Source organism: Thermobia domestica, chromosome 10 (genome assembly GCF_964235325.1).
Source record: "Thermobia domestica chromosome 10, izTheDome1.hap1.1, whole genome shotgun sequence".
NCBI classification, from domain to species: Eukaryota; Metazoa; Arthropoda; class Insecta; order Zygentoma; family Lepismatidae; genus Thermobia; species Thermobia domestica.
Window position 1 is genome coordinate 138,891,039 of NC_137463.1, and position 27,592 is coordinate 138,918,630.

A 27,592-nucleotide genomic window follows, 5' to 3' on the forward strand; every position below is an offset into this window, starting at 1 on the left:
TTTAGAAGTATTACTGATAAAGAAACAGCTTTTACGGGAAACACTTTTCGTCACATTCTACGGTTTGAGATCTACTTATATTATTTGCTGTTGAATTGCCACTATCAGACCACCCATTTCAGGCATTTTTCTCTGTTCGTAGTGCACCCAGACACTTCAAAAAAAAAAAAAAAAAAAAGAAAGAAAAGAAAAGAAAAGAAAGAAAGAAAGAAAAGAGAAGAAAAAACAATGACCAAATCGTATGTGAAGAATCAAATGGTGATGCTTCTACATCAAGTGGCGTAGCCGGAATACATCCATGGGGGTCAACTCCAAAATTTTAAGTGGAAATTGGTATCAATTTCGATTTCTTTGGAACTATTATTGAAATAGAAACAACTTTAACGGCAAACACTTTTTGTTAAGTTCTGCGGTTTGAAATCTACGTCTGTTATTTGTTGTTGAATTGCTACTATGAGTCCACCCGGCACAGACATTTTTCTCTTTTCGTAGTGCACGTAGACACTTCACCGAAACTGAATGGCCAAATCGTATGTGAAGAATCAAATGGTGTTGCTTCTATATCCGTGTTGCTGCTTCTATAATGGTGCTGTTGAAATCCAAATTCAGCCAATCCAGAAGAAGGGGAAAGGGAAATACATAAAACGGATACAAAATAACCCATATTAGTGTCGAATGCATAGTTTCCGGGGTCTCTGAGATGACCAGTGTCATCCGATGTCGTGCCGCGCAACACGGAAGAGGAGGAGGGGTGATATATATATATATATAAAATGGTCAAAATTTTCCGATATTAATGTTGACCCGTATTTTTTATGGTCTCTGATATGAAGAATGACACATCTGATCCCGTTTAAAACCAAATTCAGCCCTGTAACTTGGAAGAGAATGATCAAAAATTATTAATATTAGTGTCGAATTCTTGGTTTTCCGGGTCGCCGAGATGATCAATGATCATTCCGATGCCTTTTAATTCGATGCCATTCAAAACAAAAACAGCATATTTCACGGGTACTAAACACATGATGTACGGAATTGTGCATTTAAATTTTCATTTCACCCAGCGAAGCGGGTAAATATATGCTAGTAAAACTTCATAACTTTGGAACCACCAAACCGACCTCGTTCAAATCTTCAACATGGATAGAGTTCGGACCTGGGATGACTCTTATCATTTTAGTTTGACGGTGCAATGTAGGGAAGGGGGATATATATAGGATGTATCAGACCACCAGTCTTAGGCATTTTTCTCAGCTCGTAGTGCATGTAGACATTGGAAACAAAAAATGTCTGATCAAATGGTACATGAAGAATCAAATCGTGATACTTCCATATCCATGTGATGTAGCGGGAATACCTCCACGGGTGTCAACCCCAAAATTTTAAATAGAAACTGCTATCAATTTCGATTTCTTTAGTAGAAATATTGAAAAAGAAATAACTTTTACGGGAAACCCTTTTCGTTAAATTCTACGGTTTCGGATCTACGTCTATTATTTGTTGAAATGCTACTATCGAACCACCCGGTACAGGCATTTTTCTGTTCGTATTCCACGTAGACACTTCAAACAAAAAATGAATGAGTAAATCGTATGTGAATAATAAAATGGTGATACTTCCATATCCAGAGGCGTAGCCGGGATACATCCACAGGGGTCAAGTCCAAAATTTTAAATGGAAATTGGTATAAATTTCGATTTCTTTGGAAGTATTATTGAAATAAAAACAACTTTAACGGGAAATACTTTTCGTTAAATTCTGCGGTTTGGATCTACGTCTGTTATTTGTTGTTTAATTGCTACTACCAGTCCTCCCGGCACAGAAGTTTTTCTACGTTCGTAGTGCACGTAGACACTTCAAGAAAACTGAATGACCAAATCGTATGTGAAGAATCAAATGGTGTTGCCTATATGCAGTGGCGTAGAGGGAATACCTCTACGGGGGATCAAATAGAAAATTTCAAATGTAAAGTTCTATCAATTTCGATTTCTTTGAAAATACTATTGAAAAAGAATCAACTTTTACAGGAAACGCTTTTCGTTAAATTCTACAGTTTGACAGTCTGTTATTTTTTTGTGGAATTGTCACTATCTGAGCATAATTCCGAGGCATTTTCCTCTGCTCTTTGTGCACGTAGGCACTTTAAACACGAAATTGAATGACTAAATTGTGTGTGAAGAATAAAATGGTGATGCTTTCATATTCAGTGGCGTAGCGGAATACCTACACGGCCTGTAATCTCCAAAATTTCAAATGTCAAGTTTTCTTTTTCGATTTCTTTGCAAGTATTATTGAAAAAAATGTCTTATTTCTGTTGTCATCTGTCTTATTTGTATTAAAGGGATGCCGGGAGACCATTTATGCTGTACACGGCGCCTGATATCCTGAAGTCTTTTGTGTTGAAGAAGGAAGTACCCAGTCCTCTGCACACCAAGTGCAAGAGATGAAATGCTTTCCTCGACTGCCCAGCACGATTGGGAAACCGTAGACCATATAGCCAAACAGCCTCGCGATAATTCTGCCGACTTCACTCAATACTATTAACATATCAAAAGCTACGATATTCGAAAAAAATCTTTTGGGTCCCCTCAAGCACACGAAATAATAGGCAATAGGAGTCGAAATCAACAAACGTTCAACAGTTTATCTTTCAACTATAAACAACAAATTTTCAACTGTTTTATATCAGAACTTTTTTCTGTTTTCTTTCCTTCTACTTCGTCAGATGACACTTATTAATGTATTTTTCGCTACTAATAACCATCATATAAAAACGTCTCCCTTTTCTCTCATTATTGCAGCTTCTTTCCCTCTTGACCTCCTCTTCCCCGGTATCTCATTATTATGTCAGGTGTAGCTTTGGCGCACGACATTTTGAACTATTTACAGGTAAAATTCAATTCTTTGCATGAAAAGGCATGTTTATAAGGAACAAATATCTGCAGGCGACAGAATGAAAAAACAAAGTAATACGCTGTATTATAGGTTTACAAGTGTAGTGTTACTAGTCTAAAATGATTACAAGTGATTTACGCCGGATATAATAAGTGAGTGTATTTGAGAGATGGTACTATTTGGTGTTATTTTCTACTAGCATCATATTTTTGCACAATGTACAAAACCTGAATTTTGTGTGTACAAGTGCAACGTTACTAGTACGAAACCATTGCAAGTGCTAGTGAAATTCGTACCATTGACAAAACCCATTTCTTTCCACTATCCTGGCTTGCACACATAGCCCCGATTGCCCCTGACGGGCTTGCTCTTTCGTGCGCACCCCCACTCTAGCGTACGTGCCCACCAGCTTTATTCTGCCATGGCCCAAGTGGATAGCATTCGTGTTTTTAATGGTCACATAGCACAGGTTGGTTTGTGTTTTTGCAGTGTAATATTTAATTAATCATCCTTGTATTTTATCTATGCCAAGTGAGGCATTTTCCTGTCGCCATGGGAATCCTTTTAGGGGGGCAATAAGATGGAAATTAGTGAAAGAATTATGTTTTAACAATTGTTTCTAATGGTGCGCAAGAAGTAAACTTGTACGTATTCTTTTTCCTTCTGACTCTTCTCCTGTGAATCAGCGGTTTGTTTTAATTCTTCAGACTTCCTTCCATTATCTTTTTATAACTTTTCTTTCAACTCAACCTCTTCTTTTTTTCTTGACTAATTACTCTATATCTTCACCTTCCCTTTGATCTTTACACGTTCTTATTATTCCACTATCTACTTCCTATCTACTACTATTATTCCACTATATATCTATTTCTGTATTGTTTTCTTCTGTTTATTTCTTTCATTACTTTATTTTCTATTCTCACCTGTTTATCATAGTTGTTTTGGACTTCTATTATTTGTCTTCTTTCCTTCTATTATTGTTGACCTAGTGGGTATTCCCTGACTCATATTAAGGTATTCCGTTTCTACTACCTGCTTTTCGGTGTGTCGTCTACAGACCTGATTCCTCTGTTATCGATTTTCTGGTTCAACATTCTCATGTTTTACCTCTGAATTTCGATTTACCAACTAACTTCGGTTAGTTACCAGTGAACATATTTTCTTCTATGTATTGGCTACCTGAATGGAGCTTAACATAAAATCTCCATTGAACTAAAGTTTCGTTCATCTTCTACATTGATATTTGCTTCTATGTCAACTAATGCTTTTGTCATTCAGTAAGGATGAAGGTCTTGTCTTCCTTCTGAATGTCTTCATCAGGTAACTCATTGATTCTTCTTATGTACCTATTTGTATACCTTTTGGACAATATTGTGCAAAATGATTATATTCGTTGCAATTTCTACATTGTGCGCTCCTAGCTGAACATTGATATTCAAAATATTTCCCACATACTAGTCAACCATGTTGATAACATCCAGATTTTCCTCTGATTGTCTCAGAACGAAACCTATTGATTGTAGTTTGTCTTGGTAGATTTTTGTACCTTTCGTTGATCTGTTGCGGCATTCAGTTGTAGCGGAAAAAAAAAAAAAAAAAAAAAGCTTTTGTACACTGATTTAACAATGCACATCGCATACATATAGCAAATCATGTAGCATTGCTGGAAAGGGAAGTAACCTTGTTTTGTGAATTTTATTCAAGAGTAGAAAAAAATGAATCTAGCTGCTCTCACTGTATTATTGATCTTCATTTGGGCCTAATTATCTGTTCTATACTAGCAGCCTGTGTTAAATGGATACAAAATCTTTGAAAACATGGTCGTCCCTGCATCAGGAATCATAAAATTCGTAGTGGCGTAACAAGACGGAAGAGTGATGTAAGGGAGCACTGCCTCCTCCAATTTCAGGAGGGGAGTTGACTGGTGTCCAACTTTTTGTTTTGCACAAATTAGTACCTAACTCAAGAGTGCTAAGCATTTTTTGAAAGTAAACCTGGCAAGATAAACATGTATTAGTTTACATTTTTATGGGAAATGAGGTAGCCCCAGACATTTTAACACATTGAAGTGCCTCTTGGTAAAAAGATATAAAATTGCCACGAAATAACCCTGAAATATGGAATGTGAACTTTATTAACAAACTGAAGATATCGACATAAATTCCAAAATAATGAAATAAACAAATGACAACACAGATCGTTAAATTTAACATATTTGGAATATTGGCGAGCACTAACGAACACGTAAGATGATTGAAAAACATCATATTCTACACATAGAAGGAACAATAAGAAAACCTACCCACGAATCTAACAATGGTAACGTGTAATAATGATATATGTTGATCTAATTGAGGTGCCGTTTCATGAACCCAGCCATCGCAGAATTCACACTACACCCAGCCTTCATTGAACGTTTCACCACAAATTATGAATTTAGTGATGCTTTCCTGTTAATATTTTCTCGTAGTCCGTGTGGTGGTTCATTAGCTTCTTGTTGCGTTACTTTGCTACTTCGTTTGCTGAAGTCACTTTTTCTTTCAATTTGCCTCATATGGTATCGAACTCTACCGAGTTCTGGTGCGTGACGCTAAATGCCTCTTGCGATTTTCCGGCAATGATTATAACTGTTCACTAATGGAGAGCACTTTACTAGTTGATGAACGATAAGATTCTGATTTCTCGGGCATATGTGGAGAACATAGATTCCCTGCAGACGATAAACAAGAAGTACCCCCCTTTTCTTCAACCCCTACCGAAGTTGAACATTGTGGGTGTTCACAGGTAGGTCTAGTGTATCACCTTACGACGAGAATCAAGTTTCTGGACAGATAGTTGTGTCTGTAAATATCTGAGGGTTAAGTGAATATATTCCGGTGCACGCAAATCTATTGAGAGCAATATCCATGCGACCCACGTTTCAATATGGCTCTGAAACAAGTTTAAAGCCGTAAATTAGTTTGAAATAAATAATTGCTAGCTTATTCTCAGATCAGTGCTATGGTTGCAACGAAAGTGGCAACATCATGCGGCTTAGCCGTAATATTTTTGCCTCTACCGAAATCGATGGTGATAAGTAGCTTAAGATTAAAAGGTAAAATCTTCTATCCCACAACGGCCTAGGGTGGTGATTTAAAGGATATCTTTCTTACTCATCGTAATTTCAGGAGATAGTATAGTTGTATCTCTTTGTTTATTGCAGCCTCTGGGGTAGGTAGTTAAAGAAATACTCCTTTGCCTATTACGGCTTCAGAAGTTGGATTTAAAGAAATCTCCGTAACACAAAACGATCTCAGGAATAGTTTAAGAAGATTAGCGACAAGCACTGGAACTTATACTTCTGTCCATTTGAGATCTTCTTTTATGGCTGTCCTCTGAAGGGGAAGTTCGTGAGGAGAGGGTTGACCATCTTCGATTTCCTTCGGAACCAACTTCGCGTCTTTCTTGTATCCTCTTTCCACCGTCTGATGGTGATTATGTTTTCAACAGGAAACACGTGCTATTAATGAAGCATACTTTATGGTAGTTGCCTACACCTGAGGCACAGAACCTTACAGCTCCCACACCAGGAACAGAATTCATAAGATCATTTGAAAAATACAAATATTGCTATGGAAACATTTGTTAAAAAGATTCTATTTTCATGGCAAAATCCTTGTTATGTGCCAGTAAGTAGGAGCATAAGCCCGTAAAACTTTGCAAAATTCTCTTTTGATGGAATCTTGAATTCTGTGTTTTTGGTTTCCTGGAGAGATTTTAATAGAATTGCCTGATACTAAATATCCGAGAGCATTCAGCTCTAAGTAAAATAAATTTGTCTTAAGTGAAGCACAAATATTTCTTAATTTTTAAAATAAAATTCCGATAGCTATTGTTGAAAACTGTAGCCTTTTAGCACGATGTTATCGACAACAAGATTTTATTCGTTAATCAACGTAAAATCATCCTAGTTGCAATTAAGAGAACTTGCGTTAGTTTTATGACCCATCACACGTATGAGAATTTTGTAACATTTTCTTGTGTGATTGACCTTGAAGCTCATGTATCAGGGGCTTTTCGAATGGAGCAAGATTTGGTGGTAGCTCGAGGAGAGATCTAAGGTCGTTATGTATTTTTGCCTTTCAAAGTGTTTAACACATATTCAGTTTACTGGCATGGCACCCATAGATATGTATGTTTTACACTGCTGTAAATTCAAAATAATTCTAAAGGCGTTCGTATTTAGTTTCTTGAAAATATTCTATGGCGAGGTGAAGTTATTATTGACTGTGGGTCGTATATTTCTAGTATTAATGAGTTCTTGAATTTGTCTGCCTGATCTCGAACATGCATTGGAACATGGAGATTTGTTCTGGAACACTGCCGATTTAGGGATTCTTATTTTGTGATTGTAGCCCCTATAATGTCCAATGCCGTTCGGAGTGTATAAAATATTTTTATATTTGTATAATAACTCGTGAATGGCCTGTTTCTGCGACTGGTCTAAATTAGGATATCAAAAACACCAATTTAATTTTTTACCTATACTTCAAAGAATTGTCAGGAGTTTTCTGCTGGTTTGGAGATTCTACGACGTTGGAGTTAGACTTGTGATCTTCTTTCTTTATTTGTGGTAGTGATATCGAAGTATGTAATAGCGGAGCGGAAGGATTATATTGAAAAATAGGATTTTGTCTAGGTACTGCTAAGTTGACATTAACTTTATCCTGTAATTATTCAAGAGACTGAGGTAGTATATTTATGTATATACAAGTACAGTGCGACAATAATATACCGAACTGAAGTTTTTGCAAAAGAGAAATGAAAACTGCACCGAAAGCAAATATGTCTATGAGTTTCTTCGTGGCTAAGCGGTTATTGCGCGCGCCTTTGGAGTTGGAGACCCGGGTCCAATTCCCGGCAGGAGCACATGTGGTTCGGATTCCACGTTAATCAGTAGGTCCCGTCTCATATATCCTCGCTGCTGAACTCTAAATCAACTCAAATGAAAGTATATGTCTATCAAGTGCCTAGCGCAAATGTCAGTGGTCGAGCAGTAACAGAGCTACACATTATTATTATTATTATTATTATTATTATTATTATTATTATTATTATTATTATTATTATTATTATTATTATTATTATTATTATTATTATTATTATTATTATTATTATTATTATTATTATTATTATTATTATTATTATTATTATTATTATTATTATTATTATTATTATTATTATTATTATTATTATTATTATTATTATTATTATTATTATTATTATTATTATTATTATTATTATTATTATTATTATTATTATTATTATTATTATTATTATTATTATTATTATTATTATTATTATTATTATTATTATTATTATTATTATTGAATAGAATGTTACAGTTAGGTTTTGTTCCCTGAAGTTGGGAAAGTCAACTACGAAATTTCATAGGTAGTTATATAATGCTTATATGAAGCATTGTGTAGCATTTGAGTTTCGCAATACCTGGTAAGGTCAGTGATTCTTTGAAGCATGCCGGTAAGACAAAAAACCGAGAGAAGAATGGTGCACACGTAGAAGGCACGGATCAAGTTTTGTTAGTCACTAATTTTGGATTCAAATCGTCCCGCTATTCTCTCATTAAATTAACAGTTGAATCCTTTGGGAGCAAATGTATGGATTTCATGGAGAGATCGAAATAGAAAAAGTTCTGTAAGAGTACTGTAAATATGTCAAGACAAACGGATGAAAAAGTTATCAAAAATGTGAACGCACAGATTATTGCTTACCATTCGCATTAAAATTGACAACATTGCATACTAGCATAAGCTTTTAACAAAAGAGACACTGACCAAAGCTTAAAACTTTACTTTATTTTAAACTAGCAGCGTTCACCCCGCTTCGCTGGGGTCACCCCGGAACGCAATAAACTTTGTTACTTAGATAATTTTTACTTTTTCGCTTTCAAGTGATATGATAAAAACCATAGAAGAATGGAGTAAATGTTAACATTATATCGCCTGTCATTTATGTTAACCCGCCGAGTGACACGGTCATGTGGGTTGCATATAAATACGGTTAGATTTAGCTATGATGAGCTAACAAAGGATTTGTACGTTATGGACACTTGAATGGTCAATTATCTCAAGACACTGGTAATTGAAAATTAAAGTGATATGATAAAAACCATCTAGGGTCCAAATATTAATAACCCCCCAAAAATGAAAGAAATTGGTTCAGCCGTATTAGCGTGATGAGCTAACAAAGGATTTGTACGTTCTCTTTTATATATATAGATTATAATTTGTAACTGTTTCGGATATCTAGCATATCCTTCTTCAGACACGATGGAAATTAATGAAAAAAAAAATCTTTTGTTAAAACAATTAATCCAAAGCCATGAATAGTCTTACTAGCATAAGCTATGGTTTGTTTCATAGTTACTACGGCTAAAACAGTAAAATAGATAAATTGATTGGATTAGTCAAATATATTATAATATTTCAGAGAAACAGAAATTTTAAGTGATACAAGATTACGACGTTCAATAGTATATTAGTCATAGTATATGAACTAATAGTATATTAGTTCAATAGTATAATAGTATAATAGTATATTTGTGTGTTGTTGCTAAGTGTTAACGCAAGTAACATGATAATGTCTTAACCTTTTAAAATCCTTTCCTTGACAATTTTAAACTTACTGCCTTTTATTGTTTTATATTCTATCTTGTTTTGCAGTAGTCTTGTCGTTAAGTACTTCATTTTCCACGTTATAACAAAAATATTAAATTCGATGGTACGAATAATTGAGTTAAGTTGATTTTGAATTTAACGTCCCTTTCAGCAGCGAGGCTATATGAGACTTGACCTACTCATTAACATTAAATCCAAACCACATGAGCTCCCGCCGGGAATTGAATCCGGGTCTCCCACCTGGTATGAAGAAATGTATCTTGTTTCGTGTTTCTTGTAGGCATATAATATTGTTCTCCCGCTGGTCTTGTAGCTAGCAGACCTTCTTTGGTCACATAGTCTCATGGAAGCATTAATAAAATATGAACTATTATAGTGGTTCTGATTCCACCTTCACCTATAAGTCTTCGTCTATTACAGCCTCGGTGCTGAAAAGAAACACTATCCTTTATCGAACAAACAGATATAACCCTACTTTAGTCTCGCCATTCCATTTCAAAATGAAATGAAATCTTACAGTTTAACGTCCCACGTTATGCCGTTAGGTTAAGGGAGGCGGTGATTAAGACAGTGGTGCCCACAAAGGGGGCTATGACGCAAAATGCGTCATTGAAATATTTGGGGGGGTTAAAAATCTGTATAAATATGTTTGACGGAATGTAAAAATTAATCGAAAAGAAAATTTTTTTCATGGAAGAACACCTACGGGTAGACAATTGGGGGGGGGGTGCGTCATGGACATAAGGGGGGGGCACCACTGATTAAGATAAGTGAATGACAATGGAAGAACTAGTGGAATGAGAATCTGGAAGGAAATGGGAGTACTCCGAGAAAACCCATGGAAACGATGTTTTTCACCACAAACTAACTTCTCCGGGGAAAGAATCAATGTGCTATTCCATTTGAAATGAAATGAAATTTCTAGTTTTATATCCCTTGATTATACTTTACAGACGGGTGATTAATGAGACTGAATGATTATGAAATAATTGGTGGAAAGGAAATGTGGAAAGAAACTGGAAGACCCAAGAAAGTCAACAGCATTAATCCATGTGTTTCATTTGCTACAAAGTTAACTAGTGTTTAAAGCAATTGCGCTAATCGCACTGCTCACGTTTACTCACTGAACTCGCATTTTTCACATTTTACACACATTATCTTTGTTTGTTTGTTAGTGTCTTCGTTTGTTACAGTTACTCGTTTTGCAAATACCCAGTTGGTTTGGGTTCTCATTTGTACGCATCCAGTCATGGACGAGATATTGCATTCTGATGCCTCTGGGAACGTAGCTCTATTGCCGACACAACTTTTGGAAACGTATCAGGAAAGTAGCTTCAATACTAAAGTAGATATGAATGCATTCTCGGTTTTCCTATGGCGCAGCTCGCATACGCCTTTTGTAGGGTAGACAAACAGGGGTGGGTGTGTGTGTGTGTGTGTGTGTGTGTGTGTGTGTGCGTTGGTGAACCCGCCAATCTTTGTAGGTCGATCGGCTACAGAGCAGCACTCTGAGCAATTTTTGCAAAGCGAGCATTTTTTAGTGGTTGCTCGAAAAGTTTTTTACTTTTAACGCGTGCAGGACCATTATAGGGGTCCCCCCGCGAGTTCTTTTGACTCCGCTCGTTTATACGGATACAGCCGGTTTGTGTGTGTAAAGTGTGTGCTCAGACTGAAAAATTTCGTTTCTCGATCGGTGTGTATTCCGGCGCAGTGCCATCTACGTGTGTATTCCAAGCAGGAACTAGAGCAATTCAAACTCCCAACGGCTGCGTTCACCATTGTTGCCAATCAAGTATTTGTTGAAACGTTAAAGAAAAATAGCAACTATAGCAAGGAATTTTTCACAGTAAGATCTCGGATATGAATATTACGTAAAAATAACCCTATGCCTAAAATGCTTTTTTTACTAGAGCTGAGGAGAGGGAGAGGGGAGGGAGACGTGTGTATATAAAAATATATCTATATATATAAAATTGAAAATCACTATGTTTATGACTTTAAATCTGCTGAACCGCTTGATCGATCTCGATCAAACTTGTAACATGGATGAGGTTCAAAGCCGGGCTGGTTTTAGGCTATTCACTTGGATGGTAAAAGTGAGGGGGGAGGGGGAATGGGTATAAAAATAAATAAAACTTAATAACTCCCGAACCACTCAACCGATCTTGATCAAATTTTCAACATAGATGAGGTTTAGGCCTGGAATTTTTTCTATAATTTTAAATTGACTGAGCAACGTATGGGAGGAGAAGGAGGGGAGGTATATAAAAATCAATTTATATAAAACTGAAAGTGACTATTTTTGTAACTTAATAAATCTTGAACTATCCGACCGATCTCATTCAGAGTTTCAACATACATGAGATTCGGATCTGGAAATATTTTTGTAATTTCACTTTAACGGTAGATTCTAGGGAAGGGGGTGGGGAGGGGGACATGAATAAAAATTAATAAAACTAATAACTTTTGAACCACACAACCAATCTCGATCAAATTTTCAACATGTATGAGGGTCGGGCCTTGGGTGCTTTTTATCGTTTCACTATGACGAGCCAGTATAGAGGAGGGAGAGGGGGAGATATATGTAAAAAAAAATAAAAATGATTGTCTTTGTGACTTCATCACTCTTGAACCATCCAACCGATCTCAATCAAATTTTCAACATACATGAGTTTTCGGGCAGGGATTAAGGATACTCACTTTGACGACGCAACGTAGGGGAGGGGGAAGGAGGAGAAATTTAAAAATGATCAAAATTACCAATATTAGTGTTGAATCCATAGTTTTCGGGATCGATGAGAGAAACAGTGACACTTCTGATGCTGTAACAATCCAAGTTCAGCCGTGATAGTTGAGGAGTGGGAAGTTGCAACGTAGGGGAGGGGAATAAATATTAAAAATGATCGGAAATGGCTAATATTAGTGTCGAATCCATAGTTTTAGGATTTGCTGAGATTAACAGTGACAATTTTGACGCCGTGTGCCGCAGCACGGTTGAGGGGAGGAGGAGTTGTATATAATAATGATTGAAAATGACCAATATTAGTGTCTAATCCATAGTTTTCGGGATCATTATGATGAACAGAGACATTTCCGATCCGGTTTAAATCCAAAATCAGCTCCACAAGTTGAAGAAGGGGGAGAAAGAGATATATTAAAAATGGTCGAATATGTCCACTGTCAGTAGAATTTATAGTTTTCTGGGTCGCTTAGATGAGCAGTGATACTTTCGATCCCGTTTAAATTCAGATTCAAACCTTGAACTTGGTTGAGGGGGAGTAAAACGTTTAAAAATGGTCGAAAATGACAGATTTTAGAGCTCAATCCACATTTTTGGGGTCGCTCAGATGGACAGTGATACTTCCGATGACATAGGCCGCAACAAGGGGGAGGGGGATATAATGATTCGAAATTAGTGTTGAATCTATAGTTTCTGGGATCGCCGAGATGAACAATGACACTTCGTATGGTGTTAATTCCAAATTCAGCCGCGCGTCTTCTGAGAGGGGGAGAGGGAAATAAAAAATAACCCATATTAGTGTCGAATCCATAGTTTCCTGGGTCACTGAGATGACCGGTAACACATCCAATGCCGTGCCGCACAACATGAAAGAAGAGGAGGGGGAAATATATATATATATATATATATATATATATATATATATATATATATATATATATATATAAATGTTCAAAATTATCCGACACTAGTGTCTGATCCGTAGTTTTTAGGGTCGCTGAGATGAAGAATGACACTTCCGATCCCGTTTGAAACCAAACTCAGCCCCGTAGCTTGGGAGATAATGAAATGATCGAAAATGATTAATATTAGCGTCGAATACGTGGTATTCGGGATCGCCGAGGTGATCAATAATCTTTCCGATGCCGTTTAATTCGATGCCATTAAAAACGAAAACAGCATATTTCACGGGTACAGAACACATGAGACACGGAATTGTGCATTTAAATTTTCATTTCACCCAGCGAAGCGGGTATATACTAGTAAAACCTCATAACTTTGGAATCACCAAACCGATCTCATTCAAATTTTCAACATGGATGAAGTTCGGACCTGGGATGACTTTTGTCATTTTAGTTTGACGGTCCAATGTAGGGAGGGGAAGAGGATGTATCAGACCACCAGTCTTAGACATTTTTCTCAGCTTCTAGTGCACGTAGACGCTGGAAACAAAAAATGAATGACCAAATGGTACATGAAGAATCAAATGGTGATACTTCCATATCCAGTGGCGTAGCGGGAATACACCAAGGGGGTCAACACCAAAATTTTTAATGGAAAATGGTATCAATTTCGATTTTTTAGAAGTAATATTGAAAAAGAATTAACTTTTACGGGAAACACTTTTCGTTAAATTCTACGGTTTCGGATCTACGTCTATTATTTGTTGTATTGCTACTATCAGACAACCCGGTAAACTCATTTTTCTGTTCATAGTGCACGGAGACACTTCAAACAGAAAATGAATGACTAAATCGTATCTGAAGAATAAAATGGTGATACTCCCATATCCAGTGGCGTAGCGGGAATGCATCAAAGGGATTAACTCCAAAATTTTTAATGGAAACTGGTATCAATTTCGACTTCTTTGAAAGTATTACTAATAAAGAAACAACTTTTACGGGAAACACTTTTCGTCATATTCTACGGTTTGGTATCTACTTATGTTATTTGTTGAATTGCCACTTCAGACCAATTGCCATCTCAGTCATTTTTCTGTGTTCGTAGTACACGCAGACACTTCAAACAACAAAAAACTGAATGACCAAATCGTACGTGAAGAATTAATGGTGATGCTTCTATATCAATTGGCGTAGCGGGGATACATCCACGGTGGTCAACTCCAAAATTTCAAATGGAAATTGGTATCAATTTCGATTTCTTTGGAAGTATTATTGAAATAGAAACAACTTTAACGGGAAACACTTATCGTTAAATTCTGCGGTTTGGGATCTACGTCTGTTATTTGAAGTTGAATTGCTACTATCAGTCCACCGGCACAGGCATTTTTCTCTGTTCGTAGTGCACGTAGACACTTCAAAAAAAAAGGATTCAAACTGGACCAGTAGTGTGCGTTGTGTATGCTGACATCTCCATTACTCTTGAAGGTTGCTACATCCGTCCACAGAATGTCCCGGTGGAAACATGGGTTTCCTGGCACTCATCCACTGACAAAACTAGACGGATATGTAAATCTTGTTCTCGGAGTTCCTGATTCAGATGAACGTGGTCAAAATGGAGCACGTTGTTGAGCAGAATCCTCCAAACCGTCATGTTGCTTATCGCAGCATCCCTGGCGAATCGTGTTTTCGAGATTTGGGGAACCACATGGACTGCAGCAAGGATGCCGGGAGACCGTTTATCCTAAACACGGCGCCTGATCTGCTGACGTATTTTGTGTTAAGAAGGGACATGCCCAGTCCTCTGCACACCAAGTGCAAGACGAAACGCTTTCCTCGACTGCCCAGCACGATTGAGAAACCGTTGATCATATAGCCGCGCAGCCTCAATATAATTCTCCCGACTTCACTCAATACTATTAACATATCAAAAGCTACGATATTCGAAAACATCGTTTGAGTTCCCTCAAGCACACGAAATAATAGGCAATAGGAGCCGAAATCAACAAACATTCAACACTTTATCTTTCAACTACAAACAACAAATATTCAACTGTTTTATATCAGAACTTTTTTTCCGTTTTCTTCTCTTCTTCTACTTTGTCAGATGGCACTTCATTAATGTATTTTTCGCTACTAATAACCATCATACAAAAATTTCTCCCTTTTCTCTCCTTTTTGCAGCTTCTTTCCCTCTTAACCCCCGTCTTCACCTGTATCTCATTCTTATGTGCAGGTGTAGCTTTGGCGCACGACACTTTGAACTATTTACATGTAAAATTCAATTCTTTGTATGGATAGGCTTGTTTATAAGGAACAAATGGCGACAGAATGAAATACAAAGTAATACTCTGTATTATAGGTTTACAAGTGTAGTGTTCTAGTATAAAATGATCACAAGTGATTTACGCCGGATATAATAAGTGTATATAAAAGATGGCACTATTAGATGTTATTTTCCACTGGCAACATATTTTTGCACAATGTAAAAAACCTGTATTTTATATGTTCAAGTGCAACGTTACTGGAAAAAAATTACAAGTGCTATTGAAATTCGTACCATTGACAAAACCCATTCCTTTTCATCTTGGCTTGCGCACATATCCCCGACTGCTGACAGACTTGTTCCTTTCGGACGCACTCCCGCGCTAGCGTACGGACCCACCAGCTTTATTCTTCCCTGACCCGAGTGGATAGCATTCGTGTTTTAATGGCCACCTAAGGCATTTTGGTTTGAGTTTTTGCACTATAATATTTAATTATTCATCCCTGTATTTTATCTATGCCAAGTGAGACATTTTCATGTCGCCAAGGAAAACCTTTTAGGGGATAATAAGAAGGAAATTAGTAAAAGAATTATAAGTTTTAACAATTGTTTCTAGTGGTGCGCCAAAAGTAAACTTGTACGCATTCCTTTTCTCTCTGACTCTCTTTTTCACCTGTGTCTCAACGGTTTGCTTTAATTCTTCAGACTTCCATCCATCATCTTTTTGTATAATTTCTTTATACTTATCCTCTACATCTTTTTTCTTGACTAATCCCTTTATATCTTCGCCTTCTCTTTTATTTTTACGCATTCTTATTATTTTACTATCTACATTTCTGTATTGTTTTCTTCTGTTTCTTTCTTTCGTAACTTTATTTTCTGTTCTCACCTGTTTACCATATTTGTTTTGGACTTCTATTATTTGTATTCTTTCCTTCTATTATTGTGGACCTTGTACGTATTCCCTGACTCATACTAAGGTATTCCATTTCTACTACCTGTTTGTCGGTGTGTCGGTGTGTCTACAGACCTGATTCCTCTGTTATCGATTTTCTGGTTCAAGATTCTCGTGTTTAACCTGTGAATTTCGTTTTACCAATTAAATTCGATTAATTACTAGTGAACATATTTTCTTCTCTGTATTGGCTACCTGAATGGAGCTTAACATAAAATCTCCACTGAACTAAAATTTCGTTCATCTTCTACATTCGTATTTGCTTCTGTCATCTAATTCTTCTGTAATTCAGTAAGGATGAAGATCTTGTCTTCCTTCTGAATATCTTCATCAGGCAACTCATTGATTCTTCTTATGTACCTATTTGTATACCTTTTGGACAATAGTGTGCAAAATGATTATATTAGTTGCAATCCCTACATTGTGCGCTCCTAGCTGAACATTGCTATCTAAAATGTTTTCCACATGCTAAACAACCATATTGATAACATCCATATTTTCCTGTGATTGTTTCAGAACGAAACCTATTGATTTTATATAGTTTGTCCTGGTAGATATTTGTATCTTTGGTTGGTCTTTTGCGAGATTCACTTGTAGCGAGAAAAAATGCTTTTGTACACTGATTTAACAATGCACATCGCATAGATATAGCAAATCATGTAGCAATACTGCAAAGGGAAGTAACCATGTTTTGTGAATTTTATTCAAGAGTGGAAGAAGTGAATCTAGCTGCTCTCACTGTATTATTGATCTTCATTTGGGCCTAATTATCTGTTCTATACTAGCAACCTGTGCTGAATGGATACAAAATCATTGAAAACATGGTCGTCCCTGCATCAGGATTCATAAAACTCGTAGTGCCGTAACAAGGCGGAAGGGTGGTATAAGGGAGCACTGCCTCCGCCAATTTCAGGAGGGGACTTGACTGGTGTCCAACTTTTTGTTTTGCACAAATTAGTACCTAACTCAAGAGTGCTAAGCATTTTCCGAAAGCAAACCTGGAAATATAAACATGTGAATATTACTTCACATCTTTAGGGGAAAGGAGGTAGCAACGGACATTTTAAAACATTGAACTGCCTCTTGGTAAAAAGATGTAAAATTACCTCGAAATAAACCTGAAATATGGAATGTGAACTTTATTAACAAACTGAACATATTGACATAAATGCTAAAATAATGAAATAAACAAATGGCAATACAGATCGCTAAATTTCACATATTTGGAATATTTGCGAGCACTAACGAATAGTAAGATGTTTGAAAAACATGATATTTACACCTAGAAGGAACAACAAGAAATCCTACCCACGAAGCTAACAGTGGTAACATGTGTAATGGATATCCGTTGATTCAATTGAGGTGGTTTCATGAAACCAGCCATCGCAGGATTCACACTACACCCAGCCTTCATTGAACGTTTCACCACAAATTATACATTTAATGGGGCTTTGCTGTTAATATTTTCTGGTTGTCCGTGTGGTGGTTCATTAGCTTCTTGTTACTTTGCTATTTCGTTTGCTGAAGTCACTTTTTCTTTCAATTTGCCTCTTATATGGTATCGAACTCTACCCAGGTCTGGTGCGTAACGCTAAACGCCACTTGCGATTTTCTGTCAATGATGATAGCTGTTCACTAATGGAGAGCTCTTTACTAGTTAATGGACGAAAAGATTCTGATTTCTCGGTCATATGTGGAGAACATGGATTCGCTGCAGACGACAAACAAGAAGTATCCCCCTTTTCCTTCACCCCTAATGAAGTTGAACATTGTGGGTCTTCACAGGTAGGTCTAGTGTATCATCTTGCAACACGAATCAAATTTGCGGACAGATAGTCGGATTTGTAAATATCTGATGGTTCAGTGAATATATTCCGGTGCACGCAAATCTATTGAGAGCAGTATCCATGCGACACCCGTTTCAATATGCCTCTGGAACAAGTTTAAAGCCGTAAATTAGTTTGAAATAAATAATTGCTAGCTTATTTTCAGATCGGTGTTATGGTTGCAACGACAGTAGCAACTAGAGATGCAAAAAAGCCGGCATTTTTGAATCTATGGTTTTTTCACATAAACAGCCGGCTTTTTGGGGAAAAAACGAGAATTTTGGAAATTTTGGCTTTTTTCATTTTTATGATTTTTCTATCTAAATAGCTTTCTTATAGTATATTCTATAGTTAGATAAGAATTCCATGACCTAAATGCCATATTTCGCTCTGAAATTCACCATCAAGATGGATGGAGCACATGTTTTACGAATTAAAGCTAACATGAAGAATGTAGTATTTGAGGGCAATTTTATAGGCTATTTAACTTTATTTTAACTTTTGAGTTATCAACATTTTTTTCTTCTCTAAATCATTTTAGTTTGTCATCCGTGTTTCATTTCTAAGAGCTTAGTACTCTAGCTTCTAGCGCAAAAGTTAAACTTATGTTTTTCCATATATCCATCAAAGCGTACGTTTTTCAATATATCCGTCAAACCGTACTTCCACATTTCTGTTATACTGTAGCTGTGCAACGATTTAGCAATAATTTTCCGAATACAATCTTGAATACTAATTTATACAAATAATCAGTAGCGGATTGAGAAAAGTACTTTGGGATTGATTTCTCTGATAGTTTCGTTTTCTAAAATGTTCTAATTTTATTTGGGAGGAGCTTGAAGTTTATGAGTACAGGCATAATATTTCGTTTCGTTGGTATATTTAGCGATAATCTTCCGAATACAACCTTGAAGATCATTTTATACTGAGAATCAGTGGCGGATTTGGAAGAGTATTTTGGGAGGGGATTTTCTTACTAATGTTTAGTGTTTCTAAACATTCGTAATTTTTATTTGACGGGAGCTTAAAGTTTATAAGTAAAGGCATAACTAATAGATATTTCCTTTGTTTTAGACATTCCGTAATTTTGGGGAACAGGCTTCAGTCCGAAAGAACACCCCTCTAACCTTCGCAAAACAGTCACTGCTGGTAATTAGTAATAATAACGCAAGGAAGTCGGCCAACTCACAGTACACGCACTATTTCTACTTCACAGATAGAATGAAGAAAAGCTTTGTCAGAATGCTCGAAAGCTGGGTTGAATCCCGAACTTCCCGATAGAAGCGCAAAAGCTCCACTCGGTCATGTTTGTTGTGCAATTGTATTTATCTTAACTTAAATATATTCCATAGTCCTTTTTTTTTTTTTTTTTTTGGTGGTGGTGGGGTGGGGAGAGTTCCGTCATGATATGAAGGGTGTGAGCCAAGAACATGGTAACCAACCAATTTTCAATTGCTGAGTTATGCAGCAGATAGACAGCAACGCATACCGCTTCGTTCAGTCTTTCATGTATAGTATTATGTGAAAAATCAGCTTTCCGACTTTAAAAATGCATTGTGCAGCAGAAAATCTCTTATTTCTTAAAATAGTAAAATTGTGGGTTACCATGTTCTTGCCTCACACCCTTCATATGTTGAATCACTCTTGTTAAAAATTCAAAAAAAACTTGAGGACTGAGTAAACCGTAATGGTGGTTATAGAAAACTATAGCATTTCAAGAATATACAGAACCAAAAGCTCTAGCTGTGCAGCCTTTAAGTGTATCATATAAATCTAAGTATTTCTCTTATGTTTTATTTTAATTTTATTTTGTTCCAAAAAGAGGGTATGGAATATTTTGAAGTAAAATACTACATAGAATTTTGCTACTTGTTTGTGTATTTTTTAAAAAGAAGTATTTACTTTTAGGGTTGGCTGGTTTACACCGGGTGTTTTTTTCTTTGTCTTAAATAAACAACTGGTTTAAACCAAAAAATAAAAAGAATGAAAAATGCGAATCGTGTGAACTTCATGGTGATGTTTCCACACATCAAACAATCTGCATTAGTTTTATTTCCTTTTCACCTTTTAATCAAGGTGTCCCATGTTCAATTCTCGGTTGAACCACAACCCTTCTTTCATGCGTAAACAAAGTAGCGGTTCGGATGAAACTTTAAGCGAGTTTTCTCCTTGATAACCTCGGTATTACGTAAGGATGTTAAGCCTGAACATACGAAACGAAACAAAATTGTATATTTCTGCATGCCAGAATGCCTGTTATTTTACAAAGAAGCCAAGGTTGCTGAAATATATTGATAGAAATTGGCATAATTTATCGATTGCCTACGTAGCTTCCAACATTAGCTTGGATTGAACTTTCAATGATATGTACGTACTAAATTTGTCATTTAATACCTCAGTTTTAGCGTATTGATTATGATACGTTGACCTTTAAATTTTACATGCAAAGCAATAACAGGATTTTTCCATTATTGTTTTTCATTTAGAGTAATGACGGTATTTTCCCGATGGCTAGGGCGGGAGTTTCCCAATTTAAGAAATGTAGTGACCGGACTTCTTTAAGCTTATGGGACCTCTTCCAGCATAATCCTGTTGTTGCATAATAACACCAAGGCGAAACAAACTTATTTCCGTCAATATGTAATATAAATACATAAAGCAAAATATCTAAACCCAAAAAACCTGATTTAAGCCAAAAAAGCCCAGTTTAAACTTCCCCCCCAAAACGGGTTTTTGGCATTTTCAAAAAGAACCATGGTTCTTCCCAACCCTGCTTACTTTTATATATAGGAGGTTTAAAAAATTCTTATTATATACATTGGTTAATCCTTTGGAATTCATAATGTAAATATGTTGAGAAGTAAAATTGTTTGAAATATCTTTTCGAAATTCATGGTTTATTTTCGAGGTTTTATATTATTATCGGCATCAGCCACTAATGAAATGACTTTTTGTGTTATAGAGAAGCGAAACAAAATCTGCTTTATGAATTTAAAGCAGAATTTTGAAAAAAGCCCAAAATTTCCCAAGCAAAAAAGCGAAGCAGAAAAAAACGAGTTTTTTCAAACAAAAAAGGCGTTTTTTTCCGAGACCTTGCATCTCTATATTATAATAATAATTATTATTAAGGAATAGGATTTTGCAATTAGGTTTTGTTCCATGAAGTTGGGAAGTCAACTACGAAATCTCATAGGTAGTTATATAATGCTTATATGAATCATTTAGTAGCATTTGAGTTTCGCAATAGTTCGTAAGGGCAGTGAGTCTTTGAAGCAAGCCGGTAGGACAGAAAACCGAGAGAACAATGGTGCATATGTAGAAGCCAGGGATCAAGTTTTGTTGGTCACTAATTTTGGATTCCAATGGTCTCGACGTTCTCTCATTAAATTAATAGTTGAATCCCTTGGGAGCAAATATATGGATTTCATGGAGAGACCGAAGTAAAAAAAAAATGTAAGAGTACTGTAAATATGTGATGACAGACGGATAAAAAAAAGTAGTCAGAAAAATGAATGCACAGATTATTGCTAACCATTCGCATTAAAATTGAAAACATTGCGTATTAGAATAAGCTATGGTTTGTTTCATAGTTACTACGGATAAAATAGTAATATAGATAAATTGATTCGATTAGACAAATAAATTATAATATTCCAGAGCAACAGAAGTTTTAAATGATGCAAGATTACGACGTTCAATAGTATATTAGTCATATTATATGAACTAATAGTATATTAGTTCAATAGTATAATAGTATATTTGTGTGTTGTTGCTAAGTGTTAATGCAAGTAACATGATAATGTCTTAACGTTTTAAAATCCCTCACTTGTCAATTTTAAACTTACTGCCTGTTTCGTTTTATTGTTTTATATTATATCTTGTTTTGCAGTATTCTTGCCGTTTAGTACTTCATTTTCGACGTTATAACAAAAATATTAAATTCGATGGTACGAATAGTTGAGTTAAGTTGATTTTGTGTTTAACGTCCCTTTCAGCAGTGAGGCTATATGAGACGGGACCTACTGATTAAAATGGAATCCGAATCACTTGAGCTCCCGCCGGGAACCCGGATCTCCCACCTGGTATGAATAATGTATCTTGTTTCGGTGTTTCTTGTAGGCATATAATATTGTTCTCCCGCTGGCTTTGTAGCTGGCACGTGTCTCTTCGGTCACATTGTCTCATGGAAGCAATTATAAAATCTGAACTATTATAGTGGTTCGGATTCCACCTTGAACTATAGGTCTCCCTCTCGTACAGCCTCGGTGCAGAAAGAAACAATAACCTTCATTAAACACACAAACAGATATAACCGTACCTCGCCATTCCATTTCAAAATGAAATGAAATCTTACAGTTTAACGTCCCACGATTATGCCCGTTAGGTTACGGGAGGCGATGACTAAGACAAGTGAATAGTGATGGAATAATTAGTGGAATGAGAATGTGGAAGGAAATGGGAGTACTCCGAGAAAACCCATGGAAACGATGTTGTCCACCACAAACTAACTTCCTCGGGGGATTGAATCAATGCGCTATTCCATTCGAAATGAAATGAAATGAAATTTCTAGTTTTACATCCCTTGGTTATACTCTATAGCTTATAATAGACGTGTGATTAATGAGAGTGAATGATTATGAAATAATTGGTGCAAAGGAAATGTGGAAGGAAATTGGAGGACCCAAGAAAGTCAACAGCATTAATCCATGTGTTTCATTTGTTACAAACTTAACTAGTGTTTAAAGCAATTGCTCTAATTGCATTGCTCAAATTTACTCACTGAACTCGCATTTTACACATTTTACACACAATATCTTTGTTTGTTTGTTAGTGTCTTCGTTTGTTACATTTACTCGTTTTGCAAATGCCCAGTTGGCTTGGGTGCTCACTTGTACGTACCCAGTCAAGGACGAGATACTGCATTCTGGTGCCCCTGGAAATGTAGCTTTATTGATGACGCAACTTTTGGGAGCGTATCAGGAAAATAGCTCCATTAATAAAGCAGATATGAATGCATACTCGGTTTTCCTATGGCCCAGCTCGCATACGCCTTTTGTAGGGTAGACAAACAGGGGTGTGTGTGTGTGAGAGAGAGAGAGAGAGAGAGAGAGTGAGTGAGTGAGTGAGAGAGAGAGAGAGAGAGAGAGAGAACGAACGAACGAACGAACTAACTTAGAACCACCAAGGCATGTTTTCCGTACTATCCATATTTCAAAATCGAGATAGAAGGTTTTCATCCTGCCCTAATGTATAGCTCTCCTTGCTGGTCTAGGGGTTATTGCGTGTACCTTTGATGCACGTGGCTCTGGATTTGACTCCTGGTGAGATAGCACAAAAAATGAACTTCTCATTCCCTTTCACTTGTACCTGTCCCCTTTAGTTTAAAGAGCATAGCCTTGGGGCGTTAAAAAATGCATGATGTATCGATACAGCATCAAAATGTATTGCAAACAAAGAGTTATAAAATAAAGCATGGGAACGAGCATTTGCTAAAGATGCGCCATTAATTACTGAAAAATCACCTGCTTTGTAAATTCCTTTAGCGACGAAAGCTAAGATGAATTTAGGAGTAAATTCAGAATGAAGTTAAGATTTTCTATATAATAAATAGAATGTGTTCAATTAAAGAAGCTACGCTTGCTATTTTCCACCAAAGTTTATTGGTTTACAAATAGATCATGTACTAACGAAGAAACAAAGTAACTATAAAGCGACAAAAAAAAATCAGAGAAGGTAAAGGAATGAATTTTATCTACAACACAGATGAAAAAGAGCATGAATTCTCTTGAAAGATCGTATTGATAGTTTTATTTTTACAATGTGGGCCATACGTGCGGCATTAGAAACTGTTGGTTCTGTGGCTGAAAGAACACCAGCTGTTGCAATAAGATACCAAGAACAATAAACAAGAGAAGCTAAAAACATATAACTTAACAGTGAAAGGTATAAAACTTACAAGTAAGGGACCATATGGTTGTCGCGCAAATCAGATGCAGACATACGCCATCTGATTGAGCAGGAAAAGATATGGAGAACACAGAAATTTAAGGTGCTAAGGGCCATAGGGAGCGGAGCGAGGAAAGTTGTGCTACTAAGTGTCTTTTGTGTTACTAATATTTTTCCTTGTGCATGAATTGCTATACTGTGCTATATCTTCCATATCAATGTTATGCAGAGCTGGCAACACTGCGGTCCGGATGGCAACGCTGTTTATGATCTTTGTTCGTCCTTGATGCCCTTGTTATGTTTAGTTTCTTTCTTTTGATTGACTTTCTTTCCCTGTTTGCAAGAAATTAACTTTTCCCGTCATTCCTGACTTTTTTCAATTTTGCCGACATTCAATGTTTCCTCTTTCCTCGCTCCGCTCCCTATGGCCCTTAGCACCTTAAATTTCTGTGTTCTCCATATCTTTTCCTCCTCAATCAAATGGCGTATGTCTGCATCTGATTTGCGCGACAACCATATGGTCCCTTACTTGTTAGAGGTAGACTAGAAAGACAAAAGACTAAAACCGCGCTCAACTTTCGACGTAGAAAATGGCGAAGAAATTAGGCATAAAACATTTTAGAGAAGTGTTTATAAGTGATAAAGTACCAAGTTTACCTAACAAGGATAAGTGTGATGTGTTTAACCTAGATGGATCTAGAAACGTTGGAACACACTGAATATGCTGTTGGAAAGATAATAAAGTCAAGTATGTGTTTGATTCTTATGGAGGTGTAACACCTAAATCATTAATACAATATCTTGATAATGCAAGATTTTGATTGATATTTGTGGACATCTTAGCGTTTCAGTTTCAAAGGTGTATGTGAGGGTTATCTCTTTAATGATGTTAAGTATATGTTAAAGACAAATAGGAATTCGTAGTAAAAGTATGTTTAAGTAATCTTTATGGTTAGTCATAAAAGTTTTTAATAAATAAATGTTTTCTATGCACAATAAAATTCGAGATTATTTTAACATGTAACGATATATCCTCACTTTACAAATTCAAAGATTATAACTACAACTTGTTTTGTGATTATGTTAAGATACATAGAAAAAAATGAGTGTGGATTATGACAGGTATTCGGAAAAAACTAACGCCCCAGAAAACATTCTTCTGTTTTTTTTTTTTTTTTTTTTCGATTTTAATCCACTAATTTGTGTGCATTCTTTCTGTTAGAATATTGAAGAAAATTTTGTTTTTATCGACATTGTTTACAGGGTATTAAATAATACAGCATACAGCCGTATGTGGCACTCATATTGTTTTCAGCTTATCGTAGTATACTGGAAATCTATCTAGCAGGACATTGAAAATATCCAAGTCAACTCCAGTAGACACCCTGGGTACTTTCTCCTATTATATGACCTGATACAAGTACAGGACATGTACAACTGTATAGTGAACCTTGTACTTGTGAAGAAATAAATATTGTAATATTTAATAAAACAAATTTACACGGGTGTTTTGTCCCTCGCCTTTTTATTATAAAACTATAAAAGTATTTTGTACAATTTATAACAGAACAGATCACAGACAAGCTATTTCTATAAATCTCCAAGAGTTCCTCAACGCTAAGTACAAGGGAACCTCCTGCGCGTTCCAGCACAGAGGTTGAGGCTGATGATTAAGAATATGACCCTGCTTGTAGCAGTGGCGGATCCAGGAGGAAGAGATCCCCCTCCCCCCAGAAGAGGGAACTTTTTTTAAATTTTATATATAAATAAAACCCATCCCAGAGTTTGAAGCTCTTTAAAAGTAGCTCTAAGTAGCAGTATTACAACACCCCCCCCCCAAAAGTGCGTCCTGGATCCGCCACTGGCTCGTAGCAGCTGGGTCTAGGGTTTTTCCTTCCCGTTGCAGCACAGAAATAGAGTTAGAAGAGTCTCTCCTGCCCGTTACGATTTGGAGAGAAAGAAGTATCTCTTGCCTGTCGTAGCTAGAGATATTAGGTAAGGAATAACCAGTTGAAAACTAATATTTTCTGCCTTCTCGAGTCCGCTCATATGAGCTAGTGGAGGGATGTCGAAGGGAGTCCTATTCTTGTTCCGTTGGTGACGACCGTCGTCTGCTTGCTAGCACGTAGCTTTGTTTATCAATATGACACATTTGGTGTTCACTGCCAATATGAAGGAATATGTCGAATTAGCGTACTAAGAAAGCTGTTAGTTTATTATTATTATTATTATTATTATTATTATTATTATTATTTCCTTTATATTTATTCCAGGTTGAGCATCGCCGCCAAGAAGAAAGATTAAGGAGAGACAGATTAAGCCAACAGTTGTTAGGCTTAGTGGAACTACAAAGACGATATGTTGCTGCTGTGAGGCAGGTTTCGGTTGAATGTAGAAGAAATGAAGTACTCTTTGCACAGCTTCGTGGCACTTAAAATGAGCAAGAACAGAGTACGGAGAAGAATGGAAACCATTCACTTAGTTTTCCTATTAATAAATTCCACTTGTAAACTTTCATATGTGTAATTAGGTATGGAATATTATTTTTTTTCTGTAGTCATGTGTTAATAAATAAGGATATGAAATTTGAAAGAAAAGATTATGCAATATATAACCTTCTTATACTTAAATTACTGATCCTCCGTTTGTACTACTCATTACTGCTTTTTCAGCATTTCAGTTCTTGATACTGAAGTAGTCTTTTGATTTTGTTGAAGATGTTTATCTCTACCGTGATATTCAAATCATATTCTTCTAATTTGGAGGAGGTTGATGTTACTACTACTACTACTACTACTACTACTACTACTACTACTACTACTACTACTACTACTACTACTACTACTACTACTAACTACTACTACTACTACTACTACTACTACTACTACTACTACTACTACATCATCATCATCATCATCATCATCATCATCATCATCATCATCATCATCATCATCATCATCATCATCATCATCATCATCATCATCATCATCATCATCATCATCATCATCATCATCATCATCATCATCATCATCATCATCATCATCATCATCATCATCATCATCATCATCATCATCATCATCATCATCATCATCATCATCATCATCATCATCATCATCATCATCATCATCATCATCATCATCATCATCATCATCATCATCATCATCATCATCATCATCATCATCATCATCATCATCATCATCATCATCATCATCATCATCATCATCATCATCATCATCATCATCATCATCATCATCATCATTATTATTATTATTATTATTATTATTATTATTATATTAACTCAGTTTATCAATGGTCCGTACAAAATTTACTTCCCTTGAACATGAACAAAATAAAAAATATATCGTTCACTAGGAAAACGAATATATCT

The 27,592-nt window shown here is 36.1% G+C and overlaps 1 protein-coding gene across 5 annotated transcripts in view; it reads left to right on the top strand.

Annotated features, from left to right (window-relative positions):
- fidipidine (coiled-coil domain-containing protein 93) overlaps positions 1 to 27,059 on the top strand; it is a 327,823-nt gene extending 300,764 nt beyond the window's left edge. The window contains exon 15 of one of the 5 annotated variants that reach the window (XM_081728605.1): positions 26,478 to 27,058. In XM_081728605.1, the coding sequence (XP_081584731.1) occupies positions 26,478 to 26,639 (162 nt within the window). In that variant the 3' untranslated portion in view covers positions 26,640 to 27,058. Of the gene's footprint in view, positions 1 to 26,477 lie in introns of all 5 variants that reach the window. The other 4 variants (XM_081728609.1, XM_081728608.1, XM_081728606.1 and 1 more) reach the window with 4 other exon arrangements.
- Positions 27,060 to 27,592: the final 533 nt, after the last annotated feature.